Source organism: Limulus polyphemus, unplaced genomic scaffold (assembly GCF_000517525.1).
Source record: "Limulus polyphemus unplaced genomic scaffold, Limulus_polyphemus-2.1.2 Scaffold2394, whole genome shotgun sequence".
Lineage (NCBI taxonomy): Eukaryota > Metazoa > Arthropoda > Merostomata > Xiphosura > Limulidae > Limulus > Limulus polyphemus.
In genome coordinates this window covers 102101-119841 of record NW_013668004.1, presented here as the reverse complement: position 1 = coordinate 119841, position 17741 = coordinate 102101, and the positions used below count along the sequence as shown (strand labels likewise).

At 29.3% G+C, this 17741-nt stretch overlaps 1 protein-coding gene across 2 annotated transcripts in view; it reads right to left on the bottom strand.

The window, feature by feature from the left end:
- LOC106466841 (scaffold attachment factor B1-like) overlaps window positions 1–17741 on the bottom strand; it is a 32311-nt gene that overhangs the window by 5607 nt on the left and 8963 nt on the right. For both annotated transcript variants that reach the window (XM_013927144.2, XM_013927145.2), the window contains exons 3-13: window positions 16797–16882; window positions 12418–12483; window positions 11075–11105; window positions 7859–8528; window positions 7352–7398; window positions 6635–6741; window positions 5921–6070; window positions 3094–3226; window positions 2183–2281; window positions 1665–1978; window positions 333–424 (exon numbers count right to left, since the gene is read on the bottom strand). In XM_013927144.2, coding sequence (XP_013782598.1) covers window positions 333–424; window positions 1665–1978; window positions 2183–2281; window positions 3094–3226; window positions 5921–6070; window positions 6635–6741; window positions 7352–7398; window positions 7859–8528; window positions 11075–11105; window positions 12418–12483; window positions 16797–16882 — 1795 coding nt within the window. The remainder of the gene's footprint in view (window positions 1–332; window positions 425–1664; window positions 1979–2182; window positions 2282–3093; window positions 3227–5920; window positions 6071–6634; window positions 6742–7351; window positions 7399–7858; window positions 8529–11074; window positions 11106–12417; window positions 12484–16796; window positions 16883–17741) is intronic.

The following is a 17741-nucleotide window of genomic DNA, read 5'->3' as shown; positions in this document are numbered from 1 at the left end:
GATACTGATGTTTACTGCACAATTTCTATGCTTATACCACCTATGAGAGTACAGACATAATGCCAACTTACACTGTAACATGCTCTATCCTACAGAACCACTTACAATCTGAACTAAATCAAATTAAGTGTAAACTAAAAATAAAGCATAGTAAGAAAAGATTACTCACTTTACATACTTTTGTAAGCATACTAATATTTTTAAATCATCTGAAAATTGTGCAAGGTTAAGAGTATTGTTTAAAAAGTAAAAAAAAATTCACTTACAAAAAATTATTTAGGAAACATTTCAATTTGATCTTAAGAATAACCCGTTCCTTAAAAACTGCTTACCGTAAACGTTCTCTTTCTCTCTCCAATCTGAAACTTTCCTCTCTTTGTTTTCGTTCAATATCTTTCTGTCGTCGATCAGATTCTCTCTCTCGCTAGTGGAAAGCATATAGTTATATTAATCATCTTTAAGAAGCTTTATTATAGCATGTTCAATAATTCAAGAATTAACAAAAAGTTAAGATTTTAATATTTTGCAAAATGGCAATTTCCCTGTAGTAATTTAGATAACTTGTCTATGAGAAAATAAAATGAAATTACACGAAACACTATGAAGCAACAGTTACAATGAACTAACTGATAAATACAGCACAAAGAAATTAAACTGTGGTGGAATTAATTTAACAAAAGGTACCTAAAGCAACAGGCTTGAAATTCCTTAAGGTTTTCCTACACCCTCACAAACTTTCTCAGTTCCAAATTTATTTTTATATCACTTATAACTCATTACATTAAAGACTTCTTTAGATAATTGCCTGAAATATTTCACAGATAATAACATTTTCTGATACTAAGAAGTATTAAGTAACTTAATTACTTGTGCAGTTATTTCAAAAATTTGCAAATTAATTTTGTTAATTAAATATAAAGATATCCAGTTTATTGCTGACTTATATCTCAGAATAATTATTTAATATTACACTTTTCACGGCTAAAAGAAATCTTGTAGACTGTGTACTAAAAATGTATACAGATACTTGTAATTATAGCTGGCTCCACCAAATATTACAATTAAATATAGAAACGAATAAAAACCCTATAACCTGAGCACTTTCAAAATATAGAGTTTTATTCATTTCCATCAAGACTTCTTGAACCTACGTGTTTTTCTAACATCATGAACAATTAAATATAGTTATGATTTTGAATTATGAAATAAATACAAATTAACTATTTATTAATATTTTGTCAATATTGTATAGCAATGGTCAGTAAACTTATTCTATTATCTTTAGTCCTTTAACTAGTGATGAAATAAGGTGTTAAGTAATATCCAGAAATGGATGAGTTAAACTGCAGAGTTTACATCAAAACTTATTTCTTTATGATGTTCAAAATCTTATATTTACATGTTCTCTGAACAGTTTAATCATAAAGGTTAGAGACAATATAAACTACTTTTTCTTCTGATTCCAGAAATAAAACACAAAGCTATTTTATAATTGAAAAGGAAGAAAAAAATACATATAAAAAACATTTTATATGATATTTTTGTGTTCAAAATTGAAGGCATGAAAAGTAAAAAATAATGAATAAAATTTATATGTATTAACAACTTGTTCATAGAAGCAGTTTAAATTTAACCAAATCACATATATACATAGAAATACAAACCCTGAATCTTTGAAAATAGAAGCTGCTAGACCTGTTGAACCGAGACCCAAACCTTGGCACAAAGGGTTTCCTACCAAAATCACGTCTTTGTGAAAAGTTATTTCTTGCACTAAATGACCCGCGACCTCTCCCCCTGCCTCTTCTTCGGTTTATAAAAGGTCTTGCTCGACGTGAAAATCCATGCCTACTACGTTCAATTCCACGACTTCTAGAATGGCTACGTGTTGACCCTTCCTTGTCATCTGATTTCTTTTCCTTCGAAGTATCTTCCTCATTTTCCTCTTTGTTTTCATCAGCAGTTACCTGTTCTTCACCTTCAAACAAAATCATTTAAAAAATATTGACTACCAAATATTTTCTAATAATGTTAATATTAAAAAAAAGAAAATTAAGCAAACTGTAAGACCTAAAAAAGAAGAAGAAAAAAAAGGTTTTGTAAAAACATTTAATTTCAATTACCGCTTGTAATACATCAGAGAAAATGTGAGATCAAACACATATTCATAAACAAAACACACCTTGTTCAGATGGTTTTTCCTCCTCTTTATTTTCTTCCATTTCTTCCTCATTCTTAGCATCCTCTTCCTTAGTTGTAGTTTCCTCTTTCTGTGGTTCATCTAAAGGGAAAACAATCTATATAATTAAAAAAGTAATGTGTGTGGGTGTGCATGCATGGAAAGCTTTTAAAATTTCATCAAAATAGTCAAAAAACAAAATTCGGAGTAGGGAAGTACAGTTGAGGTCACCATATGCATAAGGGGAGGGGTGGATGTAGACAGTACTATGTATATCAAAGGGAAAGATATTTGTGGAATGGATCTGTCATCCTTTAGAATCCCAACTGACACAGCAGTGTTTATGCATTAAGAATTTGGGCATGACTTCATTCAATTTTTTATAACCAGCACCATTAACCCATTGAGATTAATACTTGTCCCCAATACCTAGGTTTTGAAAACATCATTAAATACGGTGTCTCTTACTAGATAAGTTGATTAATTATTCATTTTTGACCAGACCATTTAGCTCAAAGTGTACCTTTTGTACTAGAGATATTTGATGGGTATCACATGTCGTGGAATAGATTTAACCTCCCGGTCGTTGAGATGCCATCAGATTCATTTAAAACTCTACATTTCTAACCTCTGATTTTTTGTCTACATGAGACTTAATGCTTACTAAAAGTTTGCAAAATTTTGTGTAGATACACAAAACATATTAGAAGTTATAATATGGAAACTATAAAGGTCAGCATGGGTTCATAAACTCCGCTGATTCAACCAAGCCCATACCAAAAGTGTTAAAGCAATAAAAGATGCTAGGGACTTATCCCTTCTATGGTAGACATACAATGTGATGTTTTATACCAGATTTTTGTAGAGCTACATGAATAATGACAAAAGAACCTATATTTCCGAGATTACTCTACCTTTCTCCACCTTCGGTGCTACAGATATGGAGGCCTCAGCAGTGTCCGACCCTTTAGGTGTTACTTTTTTACTTCCCGTTGTTCCTGGCTTTCCTTCAGTTCTCTTTAATGTACCAAATGGCTCATGCTTGGTCTTTACAAGGATAATGAAAGCAAAGTCAAAATTAGCATCTCAATCAATTGTTCAAGATTCTTTTTAACACAAGAAATTATTTTTCTTTATAAAGTTGTTTCACATAAATTACTTTTTTAAACTATACACACAGAAGGAAAATGTTTTGATAATATTCCAGTAAGAATCTTTTAGTACAAAAACATTATTTTAAGGACTGAAAACAGAAAAGTACATGTGAAAGAATTAAAATCCATTAAACATTACAGCATAAGGTAATGTAAATCTGAGATTAAAAATTACCACAGTCTTGCTAATCAATTGTATCCTAGCTTTCACCAGTATGTTGTAAAATAATTTTTAATAGTAGTACTTGACTTTTGTCTTGATACGTAGTTATTTGAAAATACTAAAATAGTGATGTAGCCAAGTATTACACTTCACATTTTTTGCAGTAGGTTAAAATACTCCAAACATTACTAGTACTTGGTATGCACTGTGCTAATGACAATTATTAAAAACTAAAAATGACAAGAAACAACATAATGATTCAAAACTTACAAGTTTTTTTTTCATGAATTTTATACATACATGCTGATAAATATGCAAAAATGCACTGTTGGTCATAAGTACTGGATAGATGAAATCTTAAGACTAATATTCAACAATAAAAAACAAGCTTACATCTTACACATTACATCTGTATACAACAAGTATGTGCCAGACTTTTGCCAGTCACGAGCAATTTTTTTACCAACAATTAATACACATAAGCACAGTTATTTTGCACTGGTTTCCTGGAATATATAGACTACTTCAAATATATTAATGGTTACAAAATGCTACAAATATATAATACCAGATATATCTTTACAAAGAATACATTAACATATATGAGATATATATCATCAATTTCCAGGTTTGTGTGTTCTGGTAATGATCACTGTACACAATCACTAGCCATTCAATTACATTAAGAACCCAAAAATTCAACATATCACCTTAACGACTGACAAAAACACACACAATAACAATTTTAACCTTCTTCATTTCTCCCATGATAAAAAGAAACAAGCATAATTCACCATCATGTTATATATATATACATCAATACTCTAGAAAGCCCATTAGTTGCTGTGGTGGTAATGTATTTTTACAACCTATATATTTTCTCTTCATGGATTTGAACCTGAGATAGATCACACTCCAGGTGAGTACTCTACTAACTAAGCTAAAGGATTAATTCATTAGTGCTCACTAATAAGTCACTTTTTAACAACTTAAACTACTACATTCTTCCTCTCTCACAAACAGTGCCCATTCTCAGGTTTAATTTACAGGTCATGGGATGGACCCATGCTGGGAACAAATGTGGTGATTTATATTTACAGTATATGTTAACTTGCCTTGAACAAAGACTTATCACACCACATATGAGTGTTCTATCAAATCAGCTAAAGGATTACCCACTAGCACTAGCTAGCTAGTCACTTTTTAACAATTCAAACTTCTACACCGGATTATTAAAAAGCACCAATATTAATGCTGATATTTAGCTGACTTACTGCTCTTTCATTCTTACGAAGCTTTCCAGTGAAGAGAATAAAAGGTCTATTTTTAGAGACAAAATGTGTTAAAACTAAAACTGGTACAGGTATATTTGTTTTAGCAAAGCCAGATTTGCTTAGTCATGGCAAGTTTTGAAACACCATGTCTATTTTTTCTGTTCTCACTTTAGTCTTATTTCCCCCTACTGCTGAATTTAATCTCAGAATTAATATCTTTTGTACCAGTAAGACTTAAATTATTTATCAAATTTGTTATAACCAATTCTTTTTCTTACAGAAACATAAGTCTATGGCTTTGACGTCTTAAAAAATTAGGAAGATTCTCTCAATTGACATTAAAATGTTTTTACTGATAAACTTCAAGTGCTTGTTCTTTTTAAATAAATATTTTTAATTATTAAGTTCATTTACAATGTTGTTCATATAATATGCTTCATAAAAAGCTGCAGTGTAAAGTGAAACAAGAAATATTTTCTTTGAACTGACGTGATTAATAGAAATTTTCCATATATTACAATTATGCTGTACTTACCTGTTATTTATTTTGGCAATAGATGCTTGTCCCCTAGATCTAACTTGAAGGTAAATCATGATGAAGATGAGAATTCATTACTTTATTGCCTTGCTTGGCAAGTAATCCTCAATAAAGTTTTTTTTTTAATGAACAGTTAATTTTATTTTTAAGAATTTAATGTATATTAGCAATTTATTTCAGCTCTTAATGGTGTTCTTTTTGTGTTTGTTCAAATGTATTTCAAATAAAATTTAGTATGTTCACTAGAACTTTGACTTTTCGAGAAACACATTCAATATGCAGTAACCACAGATATCAACTAAATTAGCTGATGTTTTTTAAAATTTGAAATCTTAATTTTACTGTTTTAACTTCTAATAATTTCATGTTACCGTACTTAATTACACATTAGGTTATCCAATCTTTCAATATTAACTATTTTGGTTCTTAGTAGATATAACAACATGCATAAAACATTTCATTTGCAATTGGGTTTTATGAACATCACAAAACATCAGAGCAAACAAAGACTATATTCAAAAAACAATTAGGCACTCTTTAAAAAATATTTTGTATTTCATTTTAAGAACAGTAGGTTAAAAAAGTATTTTGTCTTATTTCAAACTTCATTACCTTCTCAACAGATATCATCTTTCCATGTAGTTCTGTTCGGTGAAGATGTTGTATGCATTTAGAGGCATCCTCACTGTTTGCCATGGTAATAAGCCCATAGCAACGTGATCCTGGAGTTTTTGCATTAGTAACAATTTTGGCACCCACAACCTGGATGAGCAAAAAAAAAAATATATCGTAATAACTTATTTTATGTTAAGAACTGTTTGATGCATTATCTACAGGAAAAATTAATAATAATTGTATAAAAATATGCATTTACTTATTACTAGTATTATGGCTTATGTAAATACTCACTTAAAAAAATACAATGAAATTTATACACCACTGGTTATTTATCATCCAGCTCTATCAATCTTTATTGTTCTTCTAATTTTTTATTTCCAGTGAATTCCTGTGTATTATACTGACAGTATAAAAATATTAAACATGACTGACTATTAAGCAGAGGAAACATTTATACAACTAACTAAATTGCTCACTAACAGCAGAAGGTTCTGGTGATCACAACTGAGCCACATTTTAAATTGAAGCTTACAGTATTAGTATTATATTGTATTATCCTAACTTTTCTTCCTTATCAATGGGAAAGTATCCCTTTATAAAATAGTCAAATTTTGTTTTCTAAGTACCAAAAAAAAGAAAAAAAAGAGGCTTAAATGTAAAACCAAACTTCAAATGTTTGGAGAGAGTGGAAAATAAAAGGAGTCTTACTTTGCCGTGTTTACTAAACAAAGACTTCAGGTCTGCAGCCCTGGTATTGCTAGCCAATCCACTAACCCAAAGGTTTCTGCTTGCTGCAATCATACGTTTACTTCGTTCTGTAACAAATTTGTTTAAAACTTAAAAAAAATGATACATTAGTGTAATTTGAAAACTTTATATTTGTAACATGCAAAAAATCCAACATAATCAATATGTATATATTTATACTAGATAATCAGACTAAATATCAAAAATATAAATTCATCAAAATTATTCACTGAAATAGTTTGAAATCATCATTTTGATACTTAGATAAATATCCCTATACATCCAATGAGTCTAGACAACAGAAATCAATTGGTAAAAATAACATTCTACAAATTTACTAACCAATTGATATTATTCAAAAAATTTGTTTTTCAAAACTTTCAGAAACCAGGTTATTTAGATTTGTCTGTAAAAAATTAATACCCTTAAAAACACACTTCCAGAACTTATGTTTCTATTAAATATTTTGTACCTAATAATACTGTAACTTCAATGTGTTTTTTGTTGTTCTAAAACAGACTATACTCTAAACAACAATAAAAAAATTTCTTGCACAAGTCACTTTGATTCTGTAGAAATATATACTTTCCAGAAGCAAATACACCATTTTCATAAACACTAAATTGACAAAAAAATCAAATCAGAAACATACCCAGGTGTAATCGATAGTACACTTACCTCTTGTTTCCTCTTTAGCAACACTTTTCCCATTTTTTGGAGCAGTGCTATTTAAAAACACAGAACATTTACTCAAGTAATAAAAATATTGTTAACAAAGGTTAGAAATCCAATTCTAATTTAGATTCACTGATACAGGTTTAATTTTCAATCATGATACAAACAATTCAAATGAAATTTAAAGATTAACATTTCATTCTCCCCCAGAGCTTTAGAATAATAAATAGTTTGATTAGAAATAATCTAATAAATATAAAAATAATGCTTAAGTGATGCATATACTAAATCTGATAAATTTCAGTAATTTTAGTACTGTTCTTGAATAAATGTGAGGATGATTTCTTTTAAGATAAAACCATAAAAATAGTTATGATACACTATAACTGCAGTCTGGACCTATAAATGTCTTCAAGTTTTAATCAGCTGTGGATTACTGTTGTTTCAAAAACAAAAGCTGAAACTAAATCATTCACCTGCATGGATTGTGTTACTTAGGAACAGACAAACCTCTTAGCCTTGCTAGCAGCAGTAGTTGTGCTTGGTTGTTGTTCTTCAGTTGTTTTAGTTACAGAACCATCCCCCCCTTCCTGTGCCGTTTCTTTCTCATCCACTGCTTCTTTCTCCTGTTGATCACCATCTACGGCTGCTACACTGATTTTCTGAGTAAGCTTAATTTTTTTCTGATCACTTGAGTCTAAATCACTGGGTTGTATTTCTTTCTTAGACTCTATGATTGCTGTTGAAAGAGTTTTGTCCTCATAATCTTTGTCATTTTTACTCTCACTTTCTAAAGATTGTTTGTCATTACCTAAATTGTTAGAGTTATTTTTATCATCACGATAACGATCACTACCAGTCTCACTCAGTGCACCTTCCAAATCTGCATCCAAGTCACTTTGCATGTCATCGATGTTAACTATCAGAGATGAATCCGAAGGTTTCTGATCTGGAGAATGCATGCTAAGTACATCTTCTACTGTAAGTGGAGCAACAACAGGTGCAGATTCTGGTTTTGGAGAAGAGAGTGCAGAAGCCTGTTCAACAGCAACCTCTTCTGAGTTATCTTTAGTTGAATCCCATTTGTTGTTAGTTTGCTGGATACTGTCCACTTCCTCTTGTGATTTAGAGTTTTCTTCTTCAAGTGTTGGTGTCACAGACATGCCTTCTTTGGTCATTTCTGTTGTTAATAAATTAATATTATAATGGATCATATGATTACTAGTATCCAGGCTGGTACTCAGACCAAACCTTCTTGATGCTCATAACAGGTAGTATATAAAAATAATACCACAAATTTCCCAGGCAGTGGCCTGTGAGAGCACTCATTCACAAACATAAAAACAAATAAAACTATGAACAAACTGTCAGTTTCCTTAACAATCTTGTTTTCTATTTCCACTAAAACATAAACAATGAACTTTTAATATCAGTTTAGAACTCACTTTTATTTTATTTTTACTAAATATATATATATCAAATATCCGAAATTTCAGAAGCTTACATATGATGACTCCTTAAATATTTCAAGCAGAGAATCCATGAGGAAACCAGTTGCTTCTCACCACTTTCACCAAAACCGGAATACGAACACTATTCTTTCCATTAATTCCCAAATGAATATTAGTTTTCATAGCATTCTTGAAGTTGTTTCAAAAGAGCCACAATGCCCACTTTCCCAAATAGGGGGCTGCCTGTAATTTCCCATGTTTGGAGGAAACTACAACGCTTTCTAGGTTTCTCAGAAAGGCCTTGTTAAATAATATTTCTATGAAAACTGATCCACCTTATTACATGTTTTGGATGTTTTTGTAATTGCTGGATGACACTTTTCCATTAGGGTGAAACATCATATTTTTATTTTTAAATAGCTATTCCAACACCTATGCCATTGCCTTGAATGAAAACAATCACTATTATGCTCTATTGAGCAAGGAATTAAAACAGCTGCTTATTCAAGATGTATACCAACCCCTGTCTTGGGTGAAAAACATTCTTGTTGATGTTTATGGTAATTTCACCATCCAACAATTTGACAAACTCCACAAACAATGCAATAAAAACATCATTTAGTCTTGATTCAGCCACTGAGATCTGCCTTTACAGTGACTGTTGATTTTACTTACCAAAGCTGGTTATATAGGATACAATTTTTTCCACTTTCTTCACATGTGGGATGTGTAAGATTCTGATATTTTTTTCCTGTTCAGCTAACAAGCCCTTCCCATTAAATAAAAAAAACCAAGGGGACAGTAATTAATCTTAGGTCCAATAATAATCTTTCAACTGTAGTTGTTGTCCTTTCCAAGAAAAGAAGTAAAAGAGTACTTAAATAACAAACATTTAATGTTTTGAATTATATAAAATATCTCCTAAAATAATCCCTAGCTCAAAGTAACATCTAATACACTGACAACTTTTTTTATACTTTAATATTGATCATACAGATTTTAGCATCCTTCACCCTACAGTTAGAAATTTGTGCTTTTAACATCTCCATTATGATGACTTTGTCACAATATCTGAACACAAACATTAGAATAATTTGGAAAAAACATTAATTACTATATCCCATGTGATTCTAAAAAAGGTTAGCTTCATCTACACAAATGTTTGCATTTTATTTTTCACCTTCGTTAGGAATTTTCATTGTATGCTGATTATAAGAAAACATGCTTCACTTACTTACTACGATCTCTTCAAATTAAATACAAATGTCATGGCAACAACAACTAAGAACAAGGTCACTATCCTCATTCCTCTTTTACTAATACATTTTCTCAAATGCTTCACTCATTAAAATCTAAACAAGCAGGAAGAACTAAACTCACAAACTTTAATATTTTGCTGGGTGAACGTACTGAAATATAGAATCTTATTAATTGGATAAAATTGTAAGAAAATAATTTTATTTCTCTTGCAGATCTACTATAATTTGTTAGCATACAAATACTTTTGAGTGTAACTTATGCAAATGGAAAGCTATTATCTGCTTTATACACAATTATATATTCATAAACATATTGTTTAAAACATTGCTTAAGGAAAATGCTGAAATTTTTTAGTTTCAAAAACAAACAAGTTCATTTGTTAGTAGTTTCACCGTGTCATTTGTATGACCAAGTCTTTAGATTAATACGACTATTTTCATTAAATGCATCTATCACAAAATTTACTAATCTGAGCTTCAAATAATACAAATTCTATAGGCCACTTCAATCTCACCCCCAATGATGTTAAGTTGGATATCTGATAAAAAATTAGGAAAGCATACTTATTCACTTGTTCTCTTCAAGTAAAAAACAGTGTCAGAACACAACACTTGTTTCTTTAAATACTATCAATAGATGCCTAATATTGTTTTATAAAAATTCTGCCACAGGATGAACTGCTTGGTACTATTTAGCACTTCATTTATAAAATGAGTTTGACAAAAATAATTTTCAACTTCATTGCCCACATTTACTTTCCTTATAGTCAGATTTTAATAGATGTTGAAGCAGCCTTGCTCTCTACCAATAAAACAAATTGCAAAATTTATCTGTCTTCACAAAAACCAAGATGTATTTCATATGGTTTCCTGAAATTTCCAAACCTTGTATACAAAGTGTCATTATGTGTACTGATAAAAAGGCATGTATAAAAAAATACCACATTTATTAACAATATATTTTCCTATAACAGCAAAAATTCACTGAAAAAAGTTTATGCTACAGTATTACTCACCTTTCGCTTTACCTTTCATTCTGTTATCATTCTGTAAATTAAAAGAAGAAATAACTTAACTAGGAAAAGCAATCTAATATTCTATGCATGACATTGGCACACACTCGTATGCTTGTTTTGGGTTGCTATACAGGATATAAAGAAAATAATAATGTATAACTTGAAAAACAAAAAAAGTTCTAAAAACATTTTATAATCTGTAAGTACAAGGTGTACAGTACGGTAAATGGCATAAGAACCATTTGAGCCTAGGTATAGAAAACAAAAACTAGCCAGATCCAAAAACTTACAATTGTTTAAAACATTTGTCTTATTAAACAATGACACTCTATAATTATTGAAATATGTGATATGCACACACTTTCAAGAGCCACATTAAGAATGTAATGATATATTAAAATACGATATATTGCACTATTATATAAAATGATACATGTACCATGCTACAACACTAAACATGCAAAAGTATGTTTTAATCTTTAATATGCTGCAGTTATTCATTTGTAAATCATAAAAAAAGATGCTTGGTTTTATGATCCTGTGCTTGTGCATAAATTGCATGTGGGCTGTCCCACTATGTAATATGTATGTGTAGCATGCAGCAAATAGCAGTTAAGTAAAGATGAAAACAAAGAATTTGAAATTCAGTCTTTTGATGTTTCACAGAACAGCTGTGTGAAAATATTTTATGCTTCCTGTTGACACCACACATAGATTAACAAAACTTGGCAAAAAATAACCTTGAGTGCAAGCTGTAAAAAACAAACAGGGGGGAATACAACAAACATGTTGATACACATACCTCAGCATCATGCAGAGGTCGTTTGCAGGAAGTGTACAGAAAACCAGCTGAATGAATTCTGATAAATGACTCAAAATAAGCACTTTTTTTTTGGTGGGTATTAAAATTATTAACAGATAATATATACAGAATAAAATCAAAGAAAACAATTTTATTAAAAAACAACAAAACAGCATTTGCCATTATTCAGATGTAAAAATAGTTAATTTTTCACTATTTAACAGTTGTATTTCACTTGCTTTTATCTTGTGGCTGTTGATACTACAGCATGTGACAGTTTTGTTCCATCATTCAAATATATCCACATGACAATGATAGGTAAACCTAGCAAAATGTAGCATATTTTTTATTAAAATTTTAAAAACATAATTACTTGTTTTATCTGCAAACAAAACTTTAATTTTTGTATTACAAGTTCCTTTAATCTAATTCTGTAATGCTCGGTATTTACTTAAGCAAAATTAACAATAATTAATTATTTTTGGGGGTTGGGGAAAAAGAAATTTTGAATTTATGTTATTGTACTTTCAAATACACTTACCTCACACTTATCCACCACAGATGACTGTAAAGCTTCTCCTACCATATCGAGATCTTCTGTATTAGTCTAAAATGGATTAGCATTGAACATACGATTATTTTAAAAAGTCTTCAAGTAAAATATTCTGTGTTATCTTATCATTTTTGTACTTCCAACAATTTACCTGATTAACCCTTTCTTGCTTGGTATTACAAGGGCAAATGACACCATGAAATTTCAAAAACATCTGTTCAAATCTCTTCCTTGAAATCATTTGCAAAATAAATCTGTAAATCAAATGTTCAATATTTGTTTTTGACAAAGTAGTAAAAAAAAATCCAAACTGCTAAACCTAATTAAAATTGACCCACTTGTAATTTCTATTTTAGATTCGCATATATTTAAATTTCATGCCTTGCAGAGATAGATGTTATAAAGTTACCATTTTAAACAAAAAAACAAATGCAAATCTGTAGTTTTTTTTATATGTTTTTTTCTTATTTCTGGCATAAACAATTTCAAAACAATGTATCTTTGAAAAGGTGTCAAAAATTGTAAAATTCAACTCACAGCATTTTTTGTTTTACAGATTCCAAAATATTGGAAGCTAATAAAATGATACATATGTCACCTGAAAGCTGGTATTATTTTTTCTTTACAGTCTGTTTGCCAGTGAGTTTCATTTCTTCTTTGTACAAATTATAAATTACTAAACTTGCAGTTACTACACCAGGCAGAAGCATTTCATCATCATAAGCTATTAAATATTCAAATTCTCATAAAGTTATCTTTTTTTAATACTACATAAAGACAATTTATTGGTTCCCCTGCTTTGGTATTTTGTTGAAGTAATTACTTTGGAAGTTTCTTTTTGTTTTACAAAACTTAATGCTTGTAAATTTAAACTACTGGAATATTATGGTAGTTTTCAGCCCAGCATGAGCTTAGAGATCAGCAGTGAGGTATTTTTGAAACAGATGTCCATAATTTATAACAAGATTACTCAGGTAACTCTTTTAACTTTCTCACTAGGGACTGACCTCATAACCATTTTGTGTTTATTATAGTTTCATGTCATAACTTTTAATAAACTAAGCATATCTTCATGAAATTTTGCAGATTATCAGTAAATATTACAATATCAGATTTGTTTATTAAGTTTTAAGATTTTTTAAGAAATGATTTGCTCATCTAACATGCAAAGTAATTTTGATTTTAAGATTAAAAATACTTTTATGCATCAGAAAATTTTCAAATTTCAGATAAAAAATCTTTATAACCTTCAGATAATTATCAAATGTTTTTTTTTTTAAAAGCTTTAGATTTTATCTGTTATTTTTACTATTGTATCTCTGTATGGACTTGGTCAATTTGACCAACCTCATAACCACCATAAAAAATTAGGAAATAAGTATAAATTATGCTTCTTTCATTCTAAAATGACTAAAAGTTCTTACACAAATGTTTAGTCTAAATAGCTTAAACCTCATAACATTATACATCTTTATATATTTATTATTTTTATTTTATTGACCTTTCAGTCGTGTCTGACTAACATGATAAAAGTTGCAATGATGCAGCACATGTGCACTCATATTACCATATCCAAGAATATAAAACTGGTCCTTAGAAAGTGACTTATCTTGGCTGTGTTCTAGAGGACCAGCATTTTGTAAAATACAGTCACATTTTGGGTTATAATACATGATTACTATTTACAAATAAGTTCTCAAATTTCAGTAATTTTTCTTAGAATAATAAATAAACAAGTATAGAAAACAATTATCTTGTCTAGTTACGAACTTTGTACTCATTTCCTGCTTGGTTAGCCTTATCAAGTGTCGCACGTGGAGAATGTAAAACAAAATATTTTTTTTAGGTTTTATATATGCATTTTGAAATAACAAAAAAATCATAAATTATTATATAAATACCACAGAATTCCACTATAATTTACCAAGCTCAGTAACTAAGCTGTATCTGGGTCTAAAAAAAAAATACAATTGTTTGTTGACTGGCATTCAAAATTTTATTGAACTACTATTTCTTGAATTTATGTCAATAAGTTTGGTATCAAACTGTAGATTATAATGCAAATTTTAGAACTATACATTACTCAATTTCTTAATTTAAAAGTAAATATTAAAAGAAAAAGATAAACATCAATTTTTGTGTTTCACGTGGTATGTTGAATGCGGCACTGGTTCAAATTAGATGTTTGTTAAGTCAAAAACTAAAACTGAGTCTATAGTTTCATACGAATTAGAAACTAAAATTACAGAAATAACCAATTGGAAGCTCAGAATGTCCTCTTAGTGGTTTTCTCAGCCTTTCTAACACGACTAGTGCCATTTCTTTCTTTTGAACCAATATTTCAATGACGTAAGGTGTGTATTTAGCCTGCTCAAATTTCATATTCTTTTAGACTAAAATATATCTTAGTTACTAAGCTTGATAAATTATAGTGGAATTCTATGTACCGGTGTAGTAATTTATGATTTCTTAGTTGTTCAAATGTATATATAAAAATTTTAAAAAATATCTTTTTTCATATCGTCCATGTGCAAAATTTTTAAAGGCTTAGCAACCTACATCAAGCAGCAACTGAGTACAAAGGTCATAACTAGAAGAGATAAGTGTTTGCTTTACTTCTTTATTTACTGTTCTATGTTTTAGTAAAAAATATATTTAAGAACCTATTTCAAAATAGCAATAATCTATATACATATATAATGTAAAATAATTGAAATGTGACTGTATTTTACAAAATAGTAGTCTACTAAAACACAGCCTAGACAAGTTACTTTGCACAGACCATAGGTTAGTTTTATGTTATTTGATACAGTAATATGAGGGCACATGAGCCCCGTCATTGTAACTTCTGTATTGTTAGCCAGGCACAGGTGAAAGAATATAATAAAAATAATAAATATATATAAATGTATAATGTCATGAGATTTAAGCTATTTTGTCTAAACGTTTATGTTTTTGTGTTATAATATGTGTTCATTCTAGAATGAAAGAGGCATAATTTATGTTTATTTTGTAATTTTTTATGGTGGTTGCAAGTTCAAATCTACCGAACCCGTACAGAGATTAATTACTGAAAATAACAGATAAAATATAAAGTTTTTTCTTAAGAAATGTTTGATAACTATACAGACATTATAAAGATTTTGCATGTGAAATTTCAAAATGAAAATGACTTTGCATGATAGATAGGCAAGATGTGAAAAAAAAAAAAAGGCATGAGAGAAACCTTATAAAAGAAAGGATGTGATAGGTCAGCATTGTAAGTGGGTCTGATTTTCTAGTTTATAGCTTCATAAACAAATGAGGTTGAAGGCTATAATTATGCTTTGCCTAAGTAATATCCTTATTATAACGATTGACTTACATTAAATTCCGTATTTTTTGAGAGGTGGTAAATGAATTAGAGAAAAGGGAAGACGTAGATAACAAATGTCACAATTCTCATACTGGGAGAGATTGAGGTTTTTTAAAACATTTCTTTATAAAATTAAGAACTTAAACTTAATTAATATTAAAATTTTATTCATTAACTATGTTTTGATCCCAGATTTATTTGCATACAATGATAATAAAGTAGTTTAAATTTTGAATGTAACTCTTTAAAAGGTTGTGACACGCACACTTTGACCTACCGGTAGCACAAGGGTTAATACTATGATTGAAAATAATGTTGTCTAAATTTTACATTCTACAGAATATTAATCACTTTATTAAGTCATTAATATGTCTAACTTCTACTTCAATAAAATGCAAATTTTTTTTAAATGCATAATAAAGTATTTTTTTAAATAAATTTTATTTCATTCTCTCTTTCTTTCCTTTACCATTCCACATAAAGTGTTACAAATATTCATAAAGTTCTTACAGTAACTGAGTACACCTACAATTTGTAAGATTTGCATAGGCTCTGTGAAAAAAATATTATTTCAGATATTTCTGCAGGAAAATTAATATATGACTTAGTGGGCAAATTTTTTTTTGGAAGTTTGTAATAAGTTGTGATGTTTGTTTAAATACAAATCTCTTAATTTTCATTCTAATGTAAAGTTGAAAATCATTATTTAAATAATTCAATTCATTAGAAACTTAATATTAATGAAACAATTAGTGTGCAAAAAGGTAATTTTTAAACTATATACAGACTTATTTAGAATTCATGCCTTTGCTATATTTAGTTTTTCTGATTCCAACAGTAATTTGTTTGGGATAAATGGCTTACAGTCAGACAATTCCCACAATCTTGATATTGGAAACCTTATCAAAAAAGCACTAAGACAAAGTTTTACAATCAAATTTATGAAGTCCAGGTAAGAGTATTAACACCATGCATACAACAACATACAAAAATATTTATTTCAAGTTGATACCTTTTCATCATCAGAATCTTCTTTCTCATCATCATCATCTAGGCCATCAGCATTGCTCTGGGTTTCTGAATCATTTAAGGATCTCTCTAGAAGAATACAAGGAAAAAATTAAAAGAGAAAAATATCTCAGAAACATTCTCACCTAATAATGCTCATATTTTATCTTCAAAAACCTATTTTTCTCATTAACTTAGAATTCAAAGGTTTAATATAAATGGTGCTGAAAAATACCAGTTATCTTTTACAGTCCATTAAGATGTCCAAGATAAACATATCATATATTCCAAATTTTTAGAACTGCTGACAGCTTCTCTTCATGGTTTACACCAAAGGTAAAGTCCATTATTATAGGTTAGCACTTAAATGATTAATTTTAGAACAATTGCATTAATGACTTCTTTTGAAAGCATCTATATTAACTCATTCTGGATTTAAGGCTCAAATAATGATTACTTTCTTTGTTGTTTATAAACCTACAAATGTGTTTATTGACTGTGGAATCAATCTTTGCCATCAATCCCACTTGAACAGTTCTGTCTATTTTAGAATTAATCTTTAACGAGTTCTAATTCATTTTATTTCATAAAGTATTCCATACATTAACTGCTTTTCTAATGAGATGTTCTAGATTTCTTTTGTATATTGTCTGGAATGAAATCCTTCATTAACTCATTCAGCACAGGCTCAGTCCCTGGGACAGACCACGTAACCATTTTGTGTTTGTTATAGTTTTCATGCTATAACTCTCGCAACCACCATAAAAATTAGGAAATAAATATAAATTATGCCTCTTTCATTCTAGAATGAACACAAATTATAACACAAAAACATAAATGTTTAGACTAAATAGCTTAAATCTCATAATATTATTAATTTACATATATTTATTATTTTATTATATTGACCTTTCAGCCATGCCTGGCTAACAATACAAAAGTTACAATG